The following is a 23,490-nucleotide window of genomic DNA, read 5'->3' on the forward strand; positions in this document are numbered from 1 at the left end:
AGTTATATAAATATATTGTCAATATATATTCCAAAACTATATAAAATTCCTATAATTCTGTTTCAATATATATCAATAATAATTATATGAACTTATTATATGCCACAAAAAAAACCAAACTTTAACCATGATTATTTTAAAACTTTTGTCATCCATAATTCTTTTACTTTAATTATTTTCAAAACAATTTTATAATCAACTATAAAACTCTAATAAATATTCTTAAATACAAATATCTAATAACTTTAAAAATTATGCCAGTAAAATAAAAAAATATCACGACTCCCATAAAACCTACTGTGTTCAAACATATCAAACAAAACAGAAATTAATTACATAAACTATACTAATCAAAAAACTTTGTATAACTTTTTATTTTGCAGTGAGCTGAGATCCGGCCATTGCACTCTAGCCTGGGCGACAAAGCGAGACTCTGTCTCAAAAAAAATAAAATAAAATAAAATAAAATAAAACACTGTTAATTCTTTTGTTTCACAAAATCCAAAAAACGTTTTCTTTTTAACTATTGACAACTTTCAATAGTCAGATAAAATACACTCCTACAAGGAAAATTTAAGACATATTTTTCTCTAATCTCTCCAAAATTTACAAACTATTTATAAATATACTTAATTTATAACAATATTTTATTTATATAAATTCAAAAAAATCTATTTTCTTTTATAACACAATTAAAAACACTATTTTACCAAAATTTTAATTTAAAAAACATACTTACAAACTACTTTAAAATACCAAAATTAACCTATAAAGCCAATAAAAGCCCCTTACAAAACTAACCTCATACTTTGTCTATACAGTCTCTATACAAAATTCTTAACCTATAACAAATAAAAAGTGTCACTTTCTAACAGGCACTATAGCGCCAAGTTTTCTTGAGACCTCAAAATAAAAAATTTGCCCAATTAATACAAATATTTAAAGACACAAATAAACCCATGACTGGATCAAAACTTCAAAAGATCTAATCTAAAATTCCCTATAACAAAGTTCCAACAAAGTCAATTTTTTTAAAAGCCTATGTGACAAATAATTATTCTTACTGACTTTATACAAATAATCAAGACAAATATAATAAAACTAAAACTTATTTTGCCTATAAATTTGTCCTATCATAATTTGTCTTTAATAAAAACAAAAATTTAAAAAAAGTTTCGGCCGGGCGCAGTGGCTCACGCCTGTAATCCCAGCACTTTGGGAGGCCGAGGTGGGCAGATCACGAGGTCAGGAGATCGAGACCATCCTGGCTAACACGGTGAAACCCCATCTCTACTAAAAATACAAAAAACTAGCCAGGCGTGGTGGCAGGCGCCTGTAGTCCCAGCTACTCGGGAGGCTGAGGCAGGAGAATGGTGTGAACCTGGGAGGCGGAGCTTGCAGTGAGCCGAGATCCTGCTACTGCACTCCAGCCTGGGCGACAAAGTGAGACTCCGTCTCAAAAAAAAAAAAAAAAAAAAGTTTCAAAAAAACCCAACTATAGTACACCTGTAATTAAATTCTAGTCTTATCCACTGTTTCTGAGTTTTTATTATTTTCTATAATTTTAGCTAAATCCTAAATTCTTTCTAGACTACAAATTTCCAAACTAATACTTTCAATTTTTTTCTTTCATTTTTCTAACTTAAACTCAATAAAATTACTACTACCTCTTTCCTGAGGCCTTACAAACTTAAGCTTATTCCTTAAAACATGGACAAAGAAAAAGTCAAATTGCTACTGCCTTCCACCTCTATAACTAAAAGTACTTTAACATCTAAACAGTTTCCAACATTAATCTTTGCTTTTCTATTTCCATAAAAATGCCTCTTATTAAACTTTTTTCTGCCTTCATCACATAAAAAGGCCTAGCCCATGTTCAATACTACCTTCTAAATAAAACAACTAACCGAACTAATCCACCCTCAAAAACTAAACAAGACTTAAAGCCACCTTCATAAATATCCATATCCCTATTTATAGCCTATTAAATATGTATATTAGCCAACCTGTCATCACATCCAATTACAATTAACAATAAAAACCGTACATAATTAAAAATTCAAAAATGCCTCAAATAGCCCTACAAAATATACACCAAAAAATTACATCTACGTGCGACACTACATTGTCACTAAATCAATAGGGGACATTCTAATACAGGTCAGGACCATCTTAGTGACAAAAACTACTTATAACATTGGCCTGGCCAATAGGGGTAGACATATCCCTGTGTTATAAAACTTACTACTATTATACCCTCTATGTAAAACTATAAGACAGACTTTCCCCAAAACTTTCTAAACCTCAAACTGTATCAGTCCAATCAATATTGTCTATAGGCCCAAATACTCATAAATATTTCCAAATCCAAATAAATCAATTCCATTTTAATACCCCCAAACTATGCCCCTTCTCAACAACAACAAATAGCCAAAACAATTATAGCACCCATTTTCCATACAAATAAAATAAAATTTGACAATAAAAATTACAACCAAACAGCTTAACTTCAAATTGCATTTTAAAACTTTTTTCCTTTCCAACTTTCTCCCCAGTCTCAAAATATAACTTGAAAATAAACCACAAATGTGTTTTACAACCTCAAAATGTTCTTTCCTCCCTTCTCCCAATCTCAAAATATAACTTTAGACAAACTATATATCTGCTTCCTTTCACCTTAAAATACAGCCTCAAAATGTACTGTAAAGCGCCACTCCCCTTCTTTCCCATACTATACTCCCATGCCTTATGCATATTTATTTACTTACATCCTTGTTAAGTACATGCCATAGTCACATATCTAGTCATATATTTCCATCAAAATGTCAAAGGCCAAATCATAACACAAACCAGACACCTCCAAAATTCTCTCCCCAGTCAAAGCCAAAACTCACTCCCAGCTAAAAACTGACTACAGGCCAGATGCAAAGGCTCACACCTGTAATCCCAGCACTTTGTGAGGCCGTGGTGGGAGGACTGCCTGAGCCAGGAATTTGAGACCAGTCTGGGCAACATGGTGAAGCCCCGACTCTACCAAAAAAAATACAAAAAGTTAGCTGTGCTGGGTGGTGCATGCCTATGGTCCCAGCCACCAGGGAGGCTGAGGTAGGAGAGGATCACCCGAGCCTGGGAGGTCGAGGCTGCATTGAGCCAAGATCACACCACTGCACTCCAGCCTGGGAGACAGAGTGAGACCCCATGTCCAAGAAAAAAAAAATTGACCACAAAATTGACTGCAATTAATATGTAACCCAATTAAGCCCAAAATGATACCAGGGCCTTCACCAAATCAAACAACAATTAACAATAAAGCTATTAAAACAAACCATGCCTCCTCACACCCTCTTCCTCTCCTACATTCCAAACCCCTCTCTTCCTAAAAAGCTCTATATTCCCTCCACAAAAGGAAGAGCGGAAATTTTAAAAAATTTCACCCATTCTTTCCCTTGCTAATACGAGTAGTAAAGTCTTGCTCTCTTTCTGCCACTTCTCATTATTATTTTGACTCCTTTCTATAAACAAATTGCCGAACTCTTTTGCCAGTTACACGTCCAGTTGTTACACTTCCATAGTGCAGATGGAAAATGAGTGGTTACTCTTTGATGTCAGCCCTCCAAATTGGGGTATGAGGGGCACAGGAACCCTGAGGTCCAGACTAGCTAAGTGGTGAGACTAGCTGATGATCCATTGTCCTCTGATGAAGCCCACATTCTGGAAATGGAAGTCCTTGAAAACCTCTTCAATCCACTGCAGGCATTTGCCTTCTCTGACAGCATCTATATCTCCTCACCAAGGATCTGAAGACACAAGTTGCAGAGTCTGGTAGACTGAATACAACTTGGGCAAAACAAGAAGCATCTTCCATTCAAGTCCCTGCTGTTTGTCAGTCATGGGGTCTACCAGGCTGGAAATCACCCACACTGCCTCCCATTCAGTGCCTGGATCCATGATGTATTTAAGCACCAACCTCATGGCATGTGTTCCTGCAAGGTGGCACTGACCCCACAGTGATCAGCCCCTCTCTTGCACTCTCTCTTTGCTATTTCATGGCACTCATGTTGAGGCTTTGTTTTCACTTCACACTGAGCACCTTGGTTCATTCAGGTTCCCTGGGACTCTGACCATGCACCATCATAATATCTACTGAGAATCTCCACCAAACTTTCACACAGAAACCAAATGACATCCTGATGAGAAAAGAATGGACTACAGATGGCCTGAAACAATCTGTTCTTGAAGTCTTTTGAGGATTGCCAAGGTAAACGGTGTCCTTACTGAAAGTTCTCCGGCTGCAAATCAACTCCATATTCTTTAGATCCATCAGAAACAGGAAAACATTGAAATCAAGGGAATAACCCCCTACAACATATCTCGCTGCCAACACTTCCCTTACCACCCTATTTTCTCCAGGATGTTATCTGACACATGTAGAGTGCTTGTGGGTTTTTTGCTTTTAGATGGAATTTCGCTTTTGTTGCCCAGGCTGGAGTGCAATGGTGCAATCTGGCTCACTACAACCTCTGCCTCCCAGGTTTAAGTGATTCTCCTGCCTCAGCCTCCTGAGTAGCTGGGATTACAGGTGGGCGCCACCATGCCCGGCTAATTTTTTATATTTTTAAGTAGAGATGGGGTTTCACCATGTTGGCCAAGCTGATCTCGAACTCCTGACCTCAGGTGATCCACCCGCCTTGGCCTCCCAAAGTACTAGGATTACAGGCATGACCCACCACGCCTGGCCTGTTTCTGGCTTTGTCTTTGCCTATGACAAGTTCTTTCTGGTTTAGCTGATAGTATTTCCCCCAAATTCAGAATACATAAGAAATCACTGGGAATTTACATCTGATTACCATATATTCATCCTCTCATATTACAAGGCTCAAAGTTACAAGGAGAAATAGTATGTGATTGTGATGTTGGTGTTTCATTAATATTTTCTTAAAGTTGTTTTCTGAGGAAGTAGCCAGAATAATAATTCTCTCAAATTCAAAAAACTGTTGGCACAATTTGAAGTCAGTCATCATTTCTAACCAACGTATACTCTTTTTGCTGCCAAGATAGCTTGACAATTTTAATATCTGCATGATGGCCTATATGATAATCCCAGCAGCATTCTGGGGATAAGATCTTAGAGGGTACGTTGAGGAAAAAATACTTGTTTAGGTGGCTTTCATCATGCCACTCTGCTTCAATGTCATTTGTCCTGGAGGATTCCCTTAAAGCACTCCTGGGTGATGTTGAGAACTTGAATGGGTGTTCCACCAAAAATGGCTGCGTGATAATAAAAATCCCCCTGGCCGAATGGAATGTATGCCACCGACTCCTTCCGTCTCTCATAAGTATTCTCCTCAGGATGTTTCCCCTGCCACCAGGCCTGTAGCTGAGCCACCGACTGGCCCAGGGTCTCCACCCCAAAATTGTCTTCGAACACCTGGTCCACATCCATGCAGAAAAGGAAGTCAACTTCCTGTTGGATGTGGGCCAACATGTACTCCCTGATGGTCTTCATGCCCATCATGTTGATGACTTGCTACCTCTTCTCAGGCTTGATCTCAAACACTCTGAAGAAACACAGAAGACCCAGCTCTATCAACAGCATCCTGGAGATATTATCGGCCATGATGTAAAATATGACTTTGTGGCTGACCATAAAGTACCCATCAGCAGATGTTATGAACTCCTTCAAGTAATACTCTACATATCTTCCGACAGCAAAAACCGTCAAACCCACAGTAATTTTCTGTTTGGCATAAGAATTTTCTGGGATGGTTCTGTTCTAAGTGCCTTCCCACATAACCGGCGCATTCCAACTGGTCACGGTCAGCACCTCTGGGCGATTGTATGGATTAAACCAGTCCCATAGCTGAAGCTCTTTTTTTGTCATCTTCTTTTCTTTGTTCTTTCTCTTTTTCTTCGTCTATGTCTTCTTCTTCCCCTGCTTGAGGATTGTGGGTCCCATTGTTGGAGCAGCTTGGAAACCACCGGCCCTTCCGACCGCCGCTGTCAACAACTTCTGGGTGTTTTAAGTGCTACATCCACAAGAGAGAGCCTTCTTGGGTGTTGATTTCCAAACCACAACAATCACAGTTGAGACAACCAGCACGGGAGGAATTACATTTCCTTTGACATTCACTATTTTCTCTTTATCATCTGCTTCTTTCAGCCCAGAGTAAAAGGCAAAACAACAAAGTTCTACTGAGCTCCCTTCTGCAGAAGGAAGGATTCAAGGAAGGGAAGATGCCGTGTTCCAACTCTTGACTGGCAGAACCCAGGCGCCGCCAAAGGCCGGCGCGTGGCGAGGGACCATAAGCAAGACTGTGCCTCCCTCCCCACCCAGGTGGCCCCTTAGCCGTGTCCGCCCCAGCCCGGCAAGGCATGCCGCGGAAACGCATCGGCTTTGACATTCAACTCAGAATTTTATTTCAGAAATTACCAACTAGTTGAATAAATATAGCTCTATTATTCCCTTTAACTCATTTACAACAAATGTAGAAATTGAGCACAGGCCACATGTACTTGGCAGAAGGCTGTTTTAAAAATGAACATCAAACTTATTTTCTGCCAAGACTCTCCTCCCCATCATCCATCCACTCAGCATTAGGTTCAGAAAAAACTACCTACAGAACAGTGGTTTTCAAATTATGTTTCATGGTCATGGTATTCTCATTTCTTGAGATTATACAGGTACAACTTTAAATTCTATGCTCAAATGTGTCAAGCAGCTGCATACTACATATTCCTCTTACACGCTGCCATATTAAATGTTCTGTGGGTCAGGTGCTGTGGCTGTAATCCCAGCACTTTGGGAGGCCGAGGCGGGTTGATCACTTGAGGTCAGAAGTTTGAGATCGGCCTGGCCAACATGGTGAAACCCCTTTTCTACTAAAAATACAAAAATTAGCCAGGTGAGGGGGCGCACCTGTAACCCCAGCTACACAGGAGACTGAGACAGGGAAATCACTTGAACCTCGGAGGTGAAGGTTGCAGTGAGCTGAGATTGCACCACTGCACACTCCAGCCTGGGTGACAGAGTAAGACTATGTCTCAAAAAAAAAAAAAAAAAAAAAAAGAAAGAAAAAAGTTCGGAGACATGGTACCATTAAGAAAACTGTTTCCTGGCCGGGCGCGGTGGCTCAAGCCTGTAATCCCAGCACTTTGGGAGGCCGAGACGGGCGGATCACGAGGTCAGGAGATCGAGACCATCCTGGCTAACACGGTGAAACCCCGTCTCTACTAAAAATACAAAAAACTAGCCGGGCGAGGTGGCAGGCGCCTGTAGTCCCAGCTACTCCGGAGGCTGAGGCAGGAGAATGGCCTAAACCCGGGAGGCGGAGCTTGCAGTGAGCTGAGATCCGGCCACTGCACTTCAGCCCGGGCTACAGAGCAAGACTCCGTCTCAAAAAAAAAAAAAGAAAACTGTTTCCTGCACTTTTTCTCTTAACCACAACCCTCCTCAGCAACAACACCCCTCTTCCCCAGCCAACACATAACCCAAGACCCAAAGAGTATTTGCTTCTACTATCAATGGAACTAGTGTTCCTAGGGTTCACAACTTGGGAAATCCTACAGCAGAGCTTCCTTGTAATAATAGGGTGGAAGAATGGAAAGCCATATAAAGCCCTGGAGGGTGTTTTTTTTCCCCTAAGAATTTTGATGTTTTCTTTATTTCACGCCATATCAGAATTGCTTTAGTGAAACTTTAGAGGGTTTTAATTCCATTTGCTTTTATTTCACATTCCTAGTCTCTAGTAGGAGTGACCTTTATCCAGTTACTTACCCTCTTTGTGCCTCTCATACTTAAAATGTGAAAAACACCAATCTCATAGGGCTGTTCTGAGGATTGAGTTAATACAATGCCTGACTCATAAATAAGTGCTCAGCAGGGCATGGTGGCTCACTCCTGTAATCCCAGCACTTTGGAAGGCTGAGGTGGGCAGATCACCTGAGGTCAGGAATTCAAGACTAGCCTGGCCAACATGGTGAAATCCTGCCATCTCTATTAGAAATAAAAAAAATTAGCCAGGTGTGGTGGCAGGCACCTGCAATCCCAGCTACTTGGGAGGCTGAGGCATGAGAATTACTTGAAGATGGGAGGCAGAGGTTGCAGTGAGCGGAGATTGTGCCGCTGAACTCCAGCCTGGGCAACAGAGTGAGACTCCCTCTCAAGGAAGAAAAAAAAAAAAAAATGCTCATAAAGGCCGGCGCAGTGGCTCACGCCTGTAATCCCAGAACTTTGGGAGGCTGAGGTGGGTGGATCACTGAGGTCAGGAGTTCATGACCAGCCTGGACAACATAGCGAATCCCTGTCTCTACCAAACATACAAAAATTAGCCGGGTGTGCTGGCGCATGCCTGAAAACCCAGCTACTCTCGAGGCTGCGGCAGGGAGAATCGCTTGAACCCAGGAAGCAGAGATTGCAGTGAGCCGAGATTGCGCCATTGCAATCCAGCCTGGGCTACAGAGCAAGACTCTGTCTCAAAAAACTAAATAAATTTTAAAAATGCTCATAATTATAACAATTATTATTATATACAAGACCTTCTGTCTTTGAAGGACTCAAAACTTTAGTAGAAGCAATTTCTACATTAGAACAGTGACAGAAAGGTCAGAAAGAAAAGCTTAGGGACAAATGAAGGCCACCAACTACCAAAACATTTGGACTTTATTCTGTAATAGTCAGTCACTGAATGTTTTCAGTAAGTAAGCAGTACTGTAAAAACAATGTTTTGGACAGCTCTGAAGTGGTTGTGTAGAATGACTTGGGAATAGGGACAAATAAAAGATTAAAATAATGTGACGATAGCTAATGTTTATGCTTTTCTGGACCTTCGTTAAGTATGTAAGACATATTAGTTATAAATATTATTATGTTCTAGGAAATGGGCTAGGCTCCTTATATAGGATATTTTATTTAACTCTTTTTTTTTTTTTTTTTGAGACGGAGTTTCGCTCTTGCTGCCCAGGCTGGAGTGCAATGGCACAATCTTGGCTTACTGCAACTTCGGCCTCCCGGGTTCAAGAGATGCTCCTTGCCTTAGCCTCCCAAGTAGCTGGGATTACAGGTGCCTGCCACCATGCCCAACTAATTTTTGTATTTTTAGTAGAGACAGTTTCACCACATTTGGCTGGGCTGGGCGTGGTGGCTCATGCCTGTAATCCCAGCACTTTGTGAAGCCGAGTTGGGTGGATCACCTGAGGTAAGGAGTTATTTAACTCTTAAAACAACCCTGAGGTAATATCCTGATCATCATTTACCCATGAAGAAACTGAAGCTGAGAAAGATGAACATGAATTGCCTATGACACCAAGTAAGTGGCTGTAAACACGATGTATATTTAAGGAATCTGACTTCAAATAGTATAGTTCAGCTGGAAATTCAAAAGTGAAAGAATTTACACACAGTAAAAGACAAACCATGATTTGCTTTCTGAGTGGACACAGGCTAAAAGAAAGTATTATTGATAATACCAAATGACTGAGGCCTTGAGGTCCACACATACAAAAAAAAGACCTGCTTCTTTGTGTGTGTATGTGTGTGTGTTTTACATTAAATATGGTGGAAAGGCCATTCAGAGCAAAAGGCAATTAATTGTGGCTGAAGCACTAAGGACAGTGCTTCATCACTTGATGAAAGATATATTAATCATGGCAGATGGGTAAAATAAAGAATATGGCATTAGTGGGGAGAAAAAATATATTACATATATATTTATTATTATTATTATTTTAAAGACGTTGTCTCACTCTGTTGCCCAGGCTGGAGTGCGGTGGCACGATCTCGGCTCACTGCAACCTCTGCTTCCTGGGTTCAAGCAATTTTTCTGCCTCAGCCTCCTGAGTAGCTGGGACTACAGGCATGCGCCACCATGCCCAGCTAATTTTTGTATTTTTAGTAGAGATGGGGTTTCACCATATTGGCCAGGTTGGTCTCGAACTCCTGACCTCCTGATCTGCCCGCCTCGGCCTCCCAAAATGGTGGGGTTACAGGCATGAGCCACCACACCCGGCCTTTGTATTACATACATTTAAGTAAAAGGACACATGAGAGCAGATCAGAGGTATGTGTGAAATTTAGACACACATTATGAGGCTAAATCAAGTTTCATCTGTTTCATTAACTGCTATTGCCTGACTTTTAAGTACTCAGTAATAGTTGATGAATATAGAAAACAATGGTAAAGGTCAGGTAGATTTGATCAGATTTGAGGTATGTGCTAGTAGAGAGCTATTTCAAGGTTTGTTGTTGTTTTTAACAGGAGTATCAAGTGAGATTGATTTTTCATCTCTTCACCAGGCTCTCTGTTCTTTTAGAAAGGCCTGTCAGCTGGCTCCACCCCTAACACTTTCAGGGATGTTGACCCCTACCTGGCAAAATTTGTGTTTAAAATCCCAAATATTAAGCAGATGAAAAACTTGGATAGTAAATACTTCGATAACTCCACGGATTTGTCTGTCTGACAGAACAATACACAGCTGCAGGTCTATCAAGGCTACAAAAGCTAACTACAGAGATAGTCTTTTAGCTATTTTGAAAACAGTAGGGCCTGACTACAGTCATCTGTCGCATACCCATTAGTCTTACTAAGGTCCTGTTGGCGTCAGAGAGGTGGCTCTACGATGCACGGAAGGAGTGTTGTCTGGCCAGAGAAGTGGGGAGGCTCAGCTGCCTTGGGAGGTGCAAGGAGTAGCGCTAGGAAGTCGCTGCTAGGCCTCTGGCAAGAACACCAACTGACCCGCAATGCGCCTGGCCAAACTGCAGCAGCTTGCTCTACAAATACCGCAAAACAGAAAAACCCCGTATTGGACAAAATAAGAATCCGCGGCAGAAACGGCGTGCGCGGCGATTCAAAGGTTTTTATCTAGCACTGCTCCCCTTCAGACTACATATCCCAGCATTCAGTCCTTCCGGGGGGGCCAATGAGTAAGCTACTAGTTCCCGCAGCCAATCACATTATTAGCCAGTGTATCACCCGACTGAATTCTGGGATTTGTGGTTTTCACGTGGCAACATTACCCCATGGTGGTTAAGGCAATGCAGGCCACGCGTCTGATCCCAAACGAAAGCTCCCTGTTATAATTCTTATGTTGGTTCCGCAAGCTAACTCCTTAATTGTCGTTACTCCTAGGCTTTCTCTTTCTCAAAGCTCGTAATCTTTTTCTCTTAATGTCATTAAATAATCAAATTATTTTCAGATTACGGCCCACTTGCTCCACTCGTCTCCTGTCCTTTAACCGTTGCTTTAAAGTCTCGCGAGAACAGCCCCTTTTTTGTCGTTGTCATGCCTCTAAAAGGCGGGTCACGCGAAAACTGACATAGCCTTCAGCCAACCGAATTGTCTTTTAACTCTCGTCTTCATAGCGTGCGCGGGGAGGCCTCCGTGAACTCTGACCTTAGTTTTCCGTAGCGTCCCGCGTCTGCCGACCCCGCCCCCGGAGCGAAGGAGGCGGGCTTTGGCCTTTTGCCCTAGGGAGCGAGTGCGGAGCGAGTGGGAGCGAGACGGCCCTGAGTGGAAGTGTCTGGCTTCCCGTCCCGCCGCCCATGAGCTCGTTCTCCAGCGAACAGCGCCGTCGTTAGGCTGGCCCTGTAGCCTCGGCTTACCACGGGACAGGCCCACGCCTCGCCGGGGAGGGGGCAGCCCGTCGAGGCGCCTCCCTAGTCAGCGTCGGCGTCGCGCTGCGACCCTGGAAGCGGGAGCCGCCGCGAGCGAGAGGAGGAGCTCCGGTGGCGGCGGCGGCAGCGGGCAGCAGCTCCAGCAGCGCCAGCGGGCGGGATCGAGGCCGTCAACATGGCGAGCGCCTCGTACCACATTTCCAATTTGCTGGAAAAAATGACATCCAGCGACAAGGACTTTAGGTGAGGCCGAGATCCGACCCTCACCCCACCTCGGGGTTCTCGCTGCCGCGGCCCTGGCCGTCACGCAGGCCTTGCCCCACCCCTTCGGCCGTAGCCGGTAGCTTCGCTACCCCGAGGTCTCCAGCGCACTGGTCCGCTGGCCTCCCGATCCCTCCCGAGCCCCTTTCCTCTCCCCTCTTGCAACCCCATCCCCCCATTCTTTATCCTAGGCAGTTGTCCGCCGCAGTCTCTAGGCCCCGTTTGCGTCTCTAAGTGCCCCCACATCCTTCCCTGCCCCACTGGGAGGCGATTCTCGCGTCTCAGGTAGCGCGAAGGGGCGAAACCACCCACCATTGTGGAGAAGGGAGTTGCTCTAGGCCGGGAGACCGGGCGCCGGGCCTACTCTCTTGCCATCCTGCGTCGCTAGGCCGCCCTGCTCGCTGGGGCCCAAGCTGCTGCCCACTCGGGGACCCGGCGGCCTCCTCTCTGCCCGCAGGTGCGCGTGGGCCTTGCTGCATTCGGGTGGAATGGTGAACTTTTGCGCTCTTGGCTGATATATACTTCTTTTTTTGGATTATTTCTTTTCGTGAAGGTGGGAAGAAGGGGGAGGGGAGCCAGGATGGAGGAAACTTCGCTCGTAGGGTTTTCCCGCCAGCATCACTGTCAGTTCCCCTTGTCAGGTAAAACCCGCTTAGGAACTCGGGGTTTCAGTCTCATGTCCTCATACCGAAAATCACTGCCAAAGGGATGGATTGCTGGATCTTGATCATAGCAGACGGATCTTCTTCAAAAGGAAGAGGTGTTTAATACGGAGCTTGTGAATATGAAGCTTTATTACAGCAGTTCTGTTCAGGAGATCTGTACTGTTGGTTCCAAATTGTTGTAATATGCGTAGTCAAGATTTGTTATATTTTTACAGGTTATCTTTGTTTTTTGTTTTTTTTACTTGCACGCTACGGTGATTGTTGCATTCTTTCCCGCCTCCCATCTCTTCACAAATAAGTTCTCAATCTTAAAAAAAAAAAAAAAAAGGTTGCTTATTTCCTTATACCTGTTTTGTTCTCTAATGCTTTAGTGGTTGTAATTTGGGTGCATTTTAAAGGAAAGAACAAATAGTCGTCAACTAAAATTGTGACTAAAGAGCTCGTTTGCTTGTTTCGTATGAACAATATGTGTTAACACCTGAAAATGTGTCCAAACCGTGTGGACTGGGAAGAACGTTTAGGGTTTGTGAAAGGAGAGAGCCGTGAAAAAGTAGTAATTGTGTTTCTGATTAAATTGATGTACTGGCTTATTAAAATAGTCAATGACCACAAAACCATATATTACTTAAAAAAATATTTCTACTTAGGCAGCTTTTAAGTGTTGTATTTAAAGCTTAAAAATCAGTTTGCTAATGGTAAAAATTTTAGTATTGTAACTTTTTTGAGGTGACATAAGTTTGTTTTGTGTATTTTAGATTTGTGTAGTTCTAGCGCCAAAATTAAGAATCTTGGGGGAAATAAAAGTTTTGTGTTGTTTAACGGATTGGAATGCCTTTTGATTTTGGGGGCTTTGCTTGCTTCCAATTCAAGTAATGGATAAGGTGTGTCGTGTGATTTCCTCCCCATTGCTGTCAGTTTGGCTCATCTGTAAAGGTAGTACATTTTATTCTGATTGTGGTCAATTTCAGTCTGAAGATAGCACTTTGTAATAATACAATTTTGTTCAGCTAGTCAGACTTCTGTATGGGTATAAGTTTAGAAAGGCTAAATAAATTATGTGGTGATACCATACATGTGATTATTTTTGAGACGGAGTCTCGCTCTGTTGCCCACGCTGGAGTGCAGTGGCATGATCTCCGCTCACTGCAAGCTCCGCCTCCCGGGTTCACGCCATTCTTCTGCCTCAGCCTCCCGAGTAGCTGGGACTACAGGTGTCCACCACACCGGGCTAATTTTTTGTATTTTTAGCAGAGATGGGACTTCACCGTGTTAGCCAGAATGGTCTTGATCTCCTGACCTTGTGATCCACCCGCCTCGGCCTCCCTAAGTGCTCGGATTACAGGCGTGAGCCACCACGCCCAGCCTAAAGCTTGCTTTCTTAAATTTCCTGTGAAAGAAAGATAACATATACATATCAAGGTTTTTTTTTTTAAAACAAAGTTAAATGAAAGAATAATGCTCTGATACTAAATGACAGTCACTGCTGAATTTGATAAAGATTATGAATTTTGGTTGTACTGAATCAAAACATTGCCTGGAGGGTTAGTGTAATATTGGTATATCCCTAATAGTTGGTGAATGTTAGGTAGGATATGTTTAGGACCAGTATGTGATTTCCAGTAATTTGACATCATTAAGATATTTTTATTAACTGCCTTCTAAAAAACATTTTTATAATGTGCTGTAGCCATCTGGTTAATAGGTCTTTGGAACTAAAGCACTTTATATGTTCAGTTTAAACAGACATTTAATAATTAGAGTTTGGAGTCAAGAATTTTGAAATTTTTCCTGCATATTTTTAGCATAGGCATTTATTTTAATTTGTTCTTTTTTTAAAAATGATGCTTTGTTCTCATTAGAAGTTTATTTATTTTGGCTTAAATACCAAGAATTGTGGCTACATATTTTAAAATACCTAGCACTAGAAGGATCTTGAGGGCAAGGTTAATTAACATTATGAAATGACCAACATTTGCAAAGCACTCTGCCTGTACTAAGGACAAGAGAAGAAAACAGTGCTCCAACATGAAGAGCAAATTTTATTCTCCTCATGGTAGAATCCAAAGAGAATTTGACCTAATCACAAGATCTGGGTTCTAATCATGTGTGATTCTTTGTTATGAACTGTAAGATCTTGTGCAAGCTACTTAATTTGAGATTACATTTTCACTTCTGAGAGGCGTGGACATGACTAATTACAAAAGGATGCTTATAGGTATAAAATTTCAGGTCTATGTAGATAATTATATAGTCCATTAATACAGAGAAGGGACAGGAATGAATGCAGGCTTAAAACTTTGGAAATGTCAGCATTTTAAAAGAATCTTTTTGTAGGACTTAATCGGCTCAATTTATTGAAAAATTGTATAATATTTGTTTTGTGTTTTAGTATTGTGCATTATTTAAAAATGGGATATTAAGACTTAGGAGAAATGGGGAAGCATTAGGATGAGAAATGCCGATGTTAGGAACTCTGATGCCATATGCAGAGTTGTTGTAGTTGTTTTTGTTTTTTTTTTTTTTTGAGACGGAGGCGGAGTGTTTGTCGCCAGACTGGAGTGCAGTGGCGCCATCTCAGCTCACTCCAACCTCCGCCTCCCAGGTTCAAGCGACTCCCCTGCCTCAGCCTCCCAAGTAACTGGGATTTACAGGCACGCACCACCACGCCTGGCTAATTTTTTGTATTTTAGTCGAGATGGGGTTTCACCATGTTGGCCAAGATGGTCTCTATCTTCTGACCTTGTGATCCGCCTGCCTTGGCCTCCCAAAGTGCTGGGATTACAGGCAAGAGCCACCGTGCCCGCCCATGCAGGTTTTTTTTTTTTTAAAACCCTTAAAAAAAAAAAAAAAGACTAGGAGCTCTTTTATAAAAAAAGGAAGAGGCATTTGTGTGTCTTAATTACTAGGATATTGCCTGTTACATACTAGCCTCGGTTTAGTGAAAAGTTATTAATGAATGCTGATTCAAATAAAACCTTCAGAAGAAAAATGAAGAAACATTCCTTGGGACAGTACCTTAGAACAGTGCTTCTCATCACTTCCCCTAAAAAAAAAAACACTTCTGGAGTGTACTGAGACTTTTATACCAGTATATATAGTTATTTTAAGGACCTCTAGGGATGCATGTTCTATAAAGGAATAAAGAGTAAACATTATAATTTAACCAATAGATAGGGGATTCGGTAGATACCAGAGCGAAAGCTTTAATGTGGATGAACCATGTGACACTCCATTTGTGAATATTAATATTAATATTAAATATTCGGTGGATTGAGGTAATTAAGTTTTCTTTTTCTTTTTTTTTTTAGAGATAGGGTCTCGCTCTGTCACCCACACTGTAGTGCAGTGAGTGGCACCATCTCAGCTCACTACAGCCTCAACCTCCTGGGCTCAAGCAATCTTCCCACCTCAGCCCCCAGAGTAGCTGGGACTACAGGTGTGCACCACCACACTCGGCTAATTTTTTTTTTATACAGACAGGCGTCACCATGTTTCCCAGGCTGGTCTCAGTTCCGGCAGTCTGCCCACCTTGGCCTCCCAAAGTGCTGGGATTACAGGCTTGAGCCACTGTGCCCAGCCAGTTCTTCTATTTTCATATGCTTCAACCACCAGTTGATTTAAAATATTCCAAAGACTCAGAACTAAAGAAAATATCATTGTCTTTCTATGTATAATAGTTAATATAAATGCTTACTGTGAGCTTGATTTTTATCCTTACAACTTTAGTAAAAGAGGATAACAATCTCATTTACAGTTGAAGAAACTGAGATTTGGAAAGATGAAGTACTTGTTTAAGGTCAGTTAGATAGTAGGTCTGGGATTTATAGGATCTCTTTACCCCCAAAGCATGAACTCTTAACTACCCAGCTATGTCACTTCTCCAGGGTTTAGACTAGGAGATATTAAGATTCAAGCCTTAAATTTCATTTCCCTCTAAAATTAGGGTTATAAAATATTTCATGCTAGAAGATACTTTTAATAATTCCTGAGAAGAACTACAAAAAGTTTAAGATCTAGTGCTTACTTTCCCTAAATCTACATGCTTGTTGAATAGTTAAAACACTATTATAAAAAGATGAATAACCCGGGGCCGTATGTAATTGTCAGGCATTAAGTGGCAGAGAACATTAAAGAAAGAAGATTCCTGTCCATGGAGAGATCTAAGCCAGGTGTTGAAAATGAAACTCTAGGTAGAAAGAGAAAATGTAAAGCACACGATATAAAATTTCACTGGGGAAGAGGAAATAGATAACTGATTGTAGCTGGATGGATATTGTCCACAGAACTCCTTAAGAATAGGGACCTTGTCTGACTAAACGGAATCCTTCGCTTTGTCTGGCTCTGGGCCATGTGGGTTCTCAGTAGGTGCTTGTTTAAGTAGAATTGGATTTTAGTTCGATTATATAGGATTTTAGGAACCTTCAGGAAACCATTGTAAAGTCAACTAAACTGTTTGTTTAAATACCACCTGATAGAATCTTCCTAAAATAATTCACTACACTATAGAATGCAAGTTTTTCCCTATTTGATAAAGGTTTATATTACCAGATTTATTTATTTAAGTGTTTTGGATATTGGACGATATTTTCTTTTGGAAACTGTTTAAAATGCTTATTAAAAAAATCTCAAACCTTTTAAGGAATCATAGGTTTTCAGAGCTGGAAGGAACCTTACAGATCCTATCATATAGCTAAAAGTACGGTGTGGGCATTTACAATAACATAACAGCAAACAGTGAAATTATCTTAAGTACTTGTGCTTGAAGAAAAGCAGGCTTAATTAGAAGAAATAGATATGCAGAGATTAAGAAGGTGATTTCTGGGCACTTTTAAAAATACTTAGCAGATTGATGGCAGTAACTTTCTTGATTTTACTTAGATGTTTTTATCTTGATATATACTGTACTAACTGGTTATCAGCAGTGGTTAGGGCTCACCAGTGAGAAAGAGGAAGAAGGTACCTCACAGATAAAACTGGGAAGAAAGATTAGTAAAAATTAGATTTCTTTACATGAACAATATCAAGACTATTCCAATTTAGGCCTTGTGCGGTGGCTCATGCCTGTAATTCTAGCACTTTGGGAGGCCAAGGCAGGCAGATCATCTGAGGTCAGGAGTTCATGACCAGCCTGGACAACATGGTGAAACCCCGTCTCTACTAAAAATACAAAAATTTGCCGAGCATGGTGGTGCACACCTGTTACTCACGAGGCTGAGGCAGAATCGCTTGAACCCGGGAAGCGGAGGTTGCAGTGAGCCAAGATTGCAGCACTGTACTCCAGCCTGGGCGACAGGGAGACTCTGTCTCAAAAAAAAAAAAAAAAAAAAAAAAAAAAAAAAAAAAAACTATTCCAATTAAATTCATAGCACCCTAAGGAATAACTGAGGAAAAATGATATAGCAGTGGTGTATGTGCAGGATCTCTGAAAGGTAATTGGTGTACTGAGTGATAAAATTGACCATATCAACTAGATTTCTGGTTGGAAACAAGAGTAAAATTGTGTTTATGTATGATGGGAGAGGCTGTGGTGAGAGTTAATGTGAGTGCAAGGTATCTATCCATCTAGCGCATACCTAGATCTAGTGTAAGTTCCAGACTTACGTGTTACTCATCATTATGTTTGCAGAGTAGAGTTCCTTATGTTGGTGCCCTCAAAATACTTGTTGAATAAAGGAATGAGATGGCACTGCCTGCAGGTCATATCAACCTGGAAATTCCATTGAAGTCTGAAATGTAACCATTTATCTTTTTCTTTTCCCATCTTAATGCCTTCTTTATCCTTATTTTGGCCTGTTAAATTACCATCCACTGAAAGTCACAAGCAGAAAACCTTTGATACCATTCTTCTGCTGTCTGTCTTCTTTGGTCTCCTGATGAATATTTCTCAAATTAATCTTGCTGTCTCAGGCCTCTTCCTAACCCAGTGTGTTCCCTCTGGCCGTTAGAATTTTCTTTCTATATACTGCAGCGGATCATTGCCTCCCTCACTGATTTCCTTTGACTACAAGATAAACCCCAGATTTCTTAGCTGTTGCCCATCTGAATTCGTAGAGACTGCTCTCCTAAAATCCCTAACAGTCTCCCTAGTCTCCTAATGTAACTCATTTAGCGGATATTTTCTTTGCTCATCTATTTGGTATATATATATTTTTTAACCACTTTTTCCTTCTTGTAATTCTGTTTTATGGGCATCCTGACACAAGTTGGGTTTTTTGTCTGTAATAATCAGGGAGAACACACACTTCAGGGTATCAAAGGATTTTAGAAGGAACCTATTCATTTGGGTAATTTGGGAAAGAGTCTAAGGAAGTGAAGCTTTGCTTTGGATTGAATGTTGTCAGAAAGAGAGGTCAATTCTATGATTTGGCCTTTTAATAAATTTTATAGGGAGGGCTGACCTAAGCAGGGGAAAGCTGTAATTGGTAAAGAAGTACCAGTCACTCATTTAACTGGAGAGGGGAATGTTTGGTATTTTGTGTTGCTCGGTGACCTTGTCCAAAATGGATGTTCTGTGAGATTGTTTATATCCAAGGAAACAATATGCTTTAGCTGTTAAGCATCAGATCAGTTGGTAGTAACACTGAGGTTTAGGTATGAGTCTCAGATAAGTTTCTGGAATGTGGAGGCTGCTGTTTTTTTCTTTATCAGTGCCCACTTTTGGCCAAGGGCAGACAGAGTTGGGCTGCAGGACATTAATTTTTTATTTTCACATCTTCACTATGGCAGAGATTTTGTTGTTTAAGATCAGAGGAATATCCTTTCCATGTAGTTTGCAGTTTAACCAAAGGTAATCCTTTCTTCTATTGTAAGATGAGCAGTTTATTCATCTGATGTGATGGTGGCTGCAGGGTAACATTAAGAGTCTGGACAAGGATACATCAGCTGACTGCAATACCCAGTCTTGTGGTTTTCGTTTTACTTCTTTCCTCCTAGCTCATCCTTACCATCCCTACGTCTAATCCGTTTTGAAGAACTATTAATTTTAGTTTGTAAAATTCAAACCAACTATTCTCAGTATTTGTAATATGTTTTGTAACATTATCACAAACACTGAGTTAGCAAGTACTGAACCATTGCTTCTGAGGGAATTATGGAATTAGTTCCTATGAGTCCTGAGTCACATTATTTTAATCAGTTGATGAGTTTGTAACCTTGTTTTATGAGTGTTTCTTTTAAAGATGTGTTAATATATATTGCTGATTCGTTAACATTGAATTCACAGCCAGTAAAGAAGCTTATCTAACACATATGTTTTTTTCAGAAGGCACATTATAGCCTTCTTGCACTTAGGAATGGTTGACAGCATTTTAGCACTGTGCTTGGAGGCCATATTAAACAACAAGAGCACCAACAAAAAGCACAAACATGTGAAAAACATGGGCTGAAATAGGCCAAGAAGAAGATGCTTGTTTACAGCATGAGAGCTAGAGCTAGAAGGCAGAGTGTTATTTTGTCCCACCACAGCCGGGAATGTATGTGTTGCATTACTCAAATTTTTCACCATTTGACACTCATCATCATCATCTGCAAATGACTGTGAAATAGGAAGCATTAATTTTGGCTTTACAAATAAATGTTAATAAGTAGGTGAATTTGCAAATATGGAACCTGGGAATAATGAGAATCAACTGTATGTCATTTTTTTTCCATCTTCATTGATTGCAATAACCCTAACTCAGGCTATCATAATTTCTCACTTAGTCATTTTCCTAACTAGTCTCCATTGGTATGGCCAAATGAAGATTGGTTCTCTCCAAAGTATGGTCCACAGTATAGCTGGAGTACTGTTTCTGAAATGTAAATCTGATCGTTGCATTTATTCCCCATCTATAACCCAGCTGTTTTTCAGTAGCTTCCCATTGCTCTTAGAATAAAGGCTAAAATCCTGATATGGTCTACAAATTCTTTAAATTTCTGGCCCTTGCTTACCTGGCACAAATTTTCCCTTGCTTCACCATAATTCTGCCCACTCTTTATTTATTTTTAAGATAGAGTGTCACTCTGTTGCTCAGGCTGGGGTGCCGTGGCGTGATCTTGACTCACTGCAACCTCCACCTCCTGGGTTCAAGCGACTGCCTCCCAGGTTCAAGCATTGCCCCTGCCTCAGCCTCCCAAATAGCTGGGATTACAGGCATGTACCACCACGCCTGGCTCATTTTGTATTTTTGGTAGAGATGGGATTTCACCATGTTGCCCAGGCTGGTCTCGAACTCCTGACCTCAAGTGATCCACCTGCCTAGGTCTCCCAAAGTGCTGGGATTACAGGTGTAAGCCACTATGCCCAACCCCCACTCTTTAGATCAGTCTTCCCTGACACAACCCCCAATTCAGTCTAGGTCATGTTACTTTGTTTATACGATAGTGTTTTCTTGTTTTGAGATGAGTCTCACTCTGTCATCCAGGCTAGAGTGCGGTGGTGCAATCTCAGCTCACTGCAACCTCTGTCTCTCAGGTTCAAGTGATTCTCCTGCATTAGCCTCCCAGGTAGCTGGGATTACAGGCGTGCGCCACCACACCCAGCTAATTTTTGTAATTTTAGTAGAGACGGGGTTTCACTATGTTGGCCAGGCTGGTCTCGAACTCCTGACCTCAGGAGATCTGCCTGCCTCGGCATCCCAAAGTGCTGGCATTACAGGCGTGAGCCACTGGCACCCGGCCCCGTAGTGTTTTCTTGATAACACTTTCCTTCATAGCATTTATCTTAGTTCTTAGTTCTACAGGTGCTTACTCATATATGCAATTTAAAAAGTTAACATACCTCTTACTAGACTGTGATATAAGCTCCAAGACAGCAAGAATTGTGTGTGCTTTGGTTAGCCCTTCTGTCAGCAACAACTAGAACAGTACCAGATATGTAGTAGCTTCTTATTACATAGTGTATGAGTATATAACACCCTTCCCATCTTGACCTCAGCCTATATTCCCATCATCTTCCTATTAGGTTTCTGTGCTCCACATACTGAACTGTTTCCTTAGGCCTTTACTCTGAGGTGCTCTGTCCTTCCCCACCACCAAAAAAAAAAAAAAAAAAAGTAATTTAAATCCCAAACCAATTTTTCCCACACAAACCCTCATTCATCCTTTGAGATCCTACCTAACAGTCAACTCTTTGGTGTGATAATTTCCATATGCTCTTGAGTAGTGTTTTATAAAATGTATTGAGATTTGTGCCCTTAGCACCACACCTAAAAGAGTAAATGCTGAAGAGACATGGACATGCCATGGACAGCTTTTAAACTGGTCAACTTCCTTAATAAGATTAATAATGTAAATTTTTAATATCACATTTACAGAAGGAATAAATTATTCCCAGAACTTTGTGATTTCAGGGTCACCATTTAAAAGTAACTCTTTGTGGCCGGGCGCGGTGACTCACGCCTGTAATCCCAGCACTTTGGGAGGCCGAGGCGGTGGATCACGAGGTCAAGAGATATCCTGGCTAACATGGTGAAACCCCGTCTCTACTAAAAATACAAAGAATTAGCTGGGCGTGGTGGCGGGCACCTGTAGTCCCAGCTACTTGGGAGGCTGAGGCAGGAGAATCACTTGAGCTCGGGAGGCAGAGGTTGCAGTGAGCCAAGATCGCGCCACTGCACTCAAGCCTGGCGACAGAGTGAGACTCCATCTCAAAAAAACAAACAAACAAAAAAAACTCTTGGTATTATAATAATCTACTTTTTCTGCTTTTTAAAAATATCTATTGCTAATTTTGACAGTGCTCATTTTAACTTTTTAAAGTATTTAACCATTAATCATAGATTTTTGAAAATCAGTAGGCTTCTTTATTACAATATAAGCTTCTTGATGTTAGGGGGGCCAAAGTGTATTCACCTTTTATCTGTTCTTATTTCTTAGTCCAGGGTTTCTTACATAATAGACAGTGAATAAATAAACAATAAGTAAAGAATGAATTTGTGCCGGTAGAACCATACCGGACCAAAAAACAACTTTTTACTTGGAATTATGTTTTTGTGCTTAAATTGATGATCATTGTTTTCTCTGGAAGCAGATAACTGGCATTGCAGTGGTTCTTAGAGGTAATAACTATTATGATTATTTAATGGATTTTATTTAAGTAAAATGGTTAAGGTGTTTTCAGTGCTTTGTGTGCAGGAGTGCCTGCATTAATGTGTTATGCAGTTTTTTCGCTTTCCGGAATATTAATGAAAATCATGTCGTTTTAATTTTGTTTTGTCACATTATAAAATGGGTGAGGGGCTTCCAGTTAGGAGAGCTGTGTCCATTTTTTAAAAGTACATGCTTAATTGATCTTATATTGCGCCAGTGTAAATATAAGCTTTTTTAAAAATAAGCAGTTTTACAGAACGTGGTAAGAATTAAACTATTAGGTTGGTGCAAAAGTAATTGTGGTTTTTGTCATAATACATACTTGCATGTAGTGTAAAACTTTGTCAGATCAGCATTAAACGAACATACTAGTTATTGGAGTTATCCTTAAAATTACCTTAATGTAATGCATTTCTAAATTATTAAGTTGTTTTGCCAGCTTTTATCACATAGTTTATTACCCCTGTTGCGGACTGTCTCCATAGCTGTTTATCAGTTCGGCTCCAACAGTTGTTTTTTTATTTAAACATGGATTTTGACATTTCTCTGTAGTGTACAAAATAATATATTTTTATTAAAACTGAATCTGGTTCAAATAAAAGAAAAGAACGCTAACTAGTTATCTTAGTTGGATTGCTTCCATAAGTGGAGGGGAGCCAAGAATTATGGGACAAGTTCATTTGGCTTTTAAGGAGGTCTTAGGGCTTTATTTAAATGTGATTATCTCATATTCTGAGAAATCACTTTTAAAACAATGAATTGTTTGGTAAGGCATGTGGAGAAGAAAATCTGAGACTCTGTTTATACCTTATTTTACCTGAGACTCTATTTATCTTGTCCACTATTCACTCCTTTCATTTAAAGCGAGATTAGATGATTAATCACTTT

The 23,490-nt window shown here is 40.8% G+C and overlaps 1 protein-coding gene and 1 pseudogene across 1 annotated transcript in view; one reads left to right on the forward strand and one right to left on the reverse strand.

Moving 5' to 3' along the window:
- Positions 1–4,699: 4,699 nt before the first annotated feature.
- On the reverse strand, positions 4,700–6,217 carry LOC126931628 (N-acetyllactosaminide alpha-1,3-galactosyltransferase-like; annotated as a pseudogene).
- Positions 6,218–11,380: 5,163 nt separating this feature from the next.
- CAND1 (cullin associated and neddylation dissociated 1) overlaps positions 11,381–23,490 on the forward strand; it is a 45,993-nt gene continuing 33,883 nt past the window's right edge. Inside the window, exon 1 of the mRNA XM_050750199.1 lies at positions 11,381–11,851. Coding sequence (XP_050606156.1) covers positions 11,784–11,851 — 68 coding nt within the window. The 5' untranslated portion in view covers positions 11,381–11,783. The remainder of the gene's footprint in view (positions 11,852–23,490) is intronic.

Source organism: Macaca thibetana, chromosome 11, assembly GCF_024542745.1.
Source record: "Macaca thibetana thibetana isolate TM-01 chromosome 11, ASM2454274v1, whole genome shotgun sequence".
Lineage (NCBI taxonomy): Eukaryota > Metazoa > Chordata > Mammalia > Primates > Cercopithecidae > Macaca > Macaca thibetana.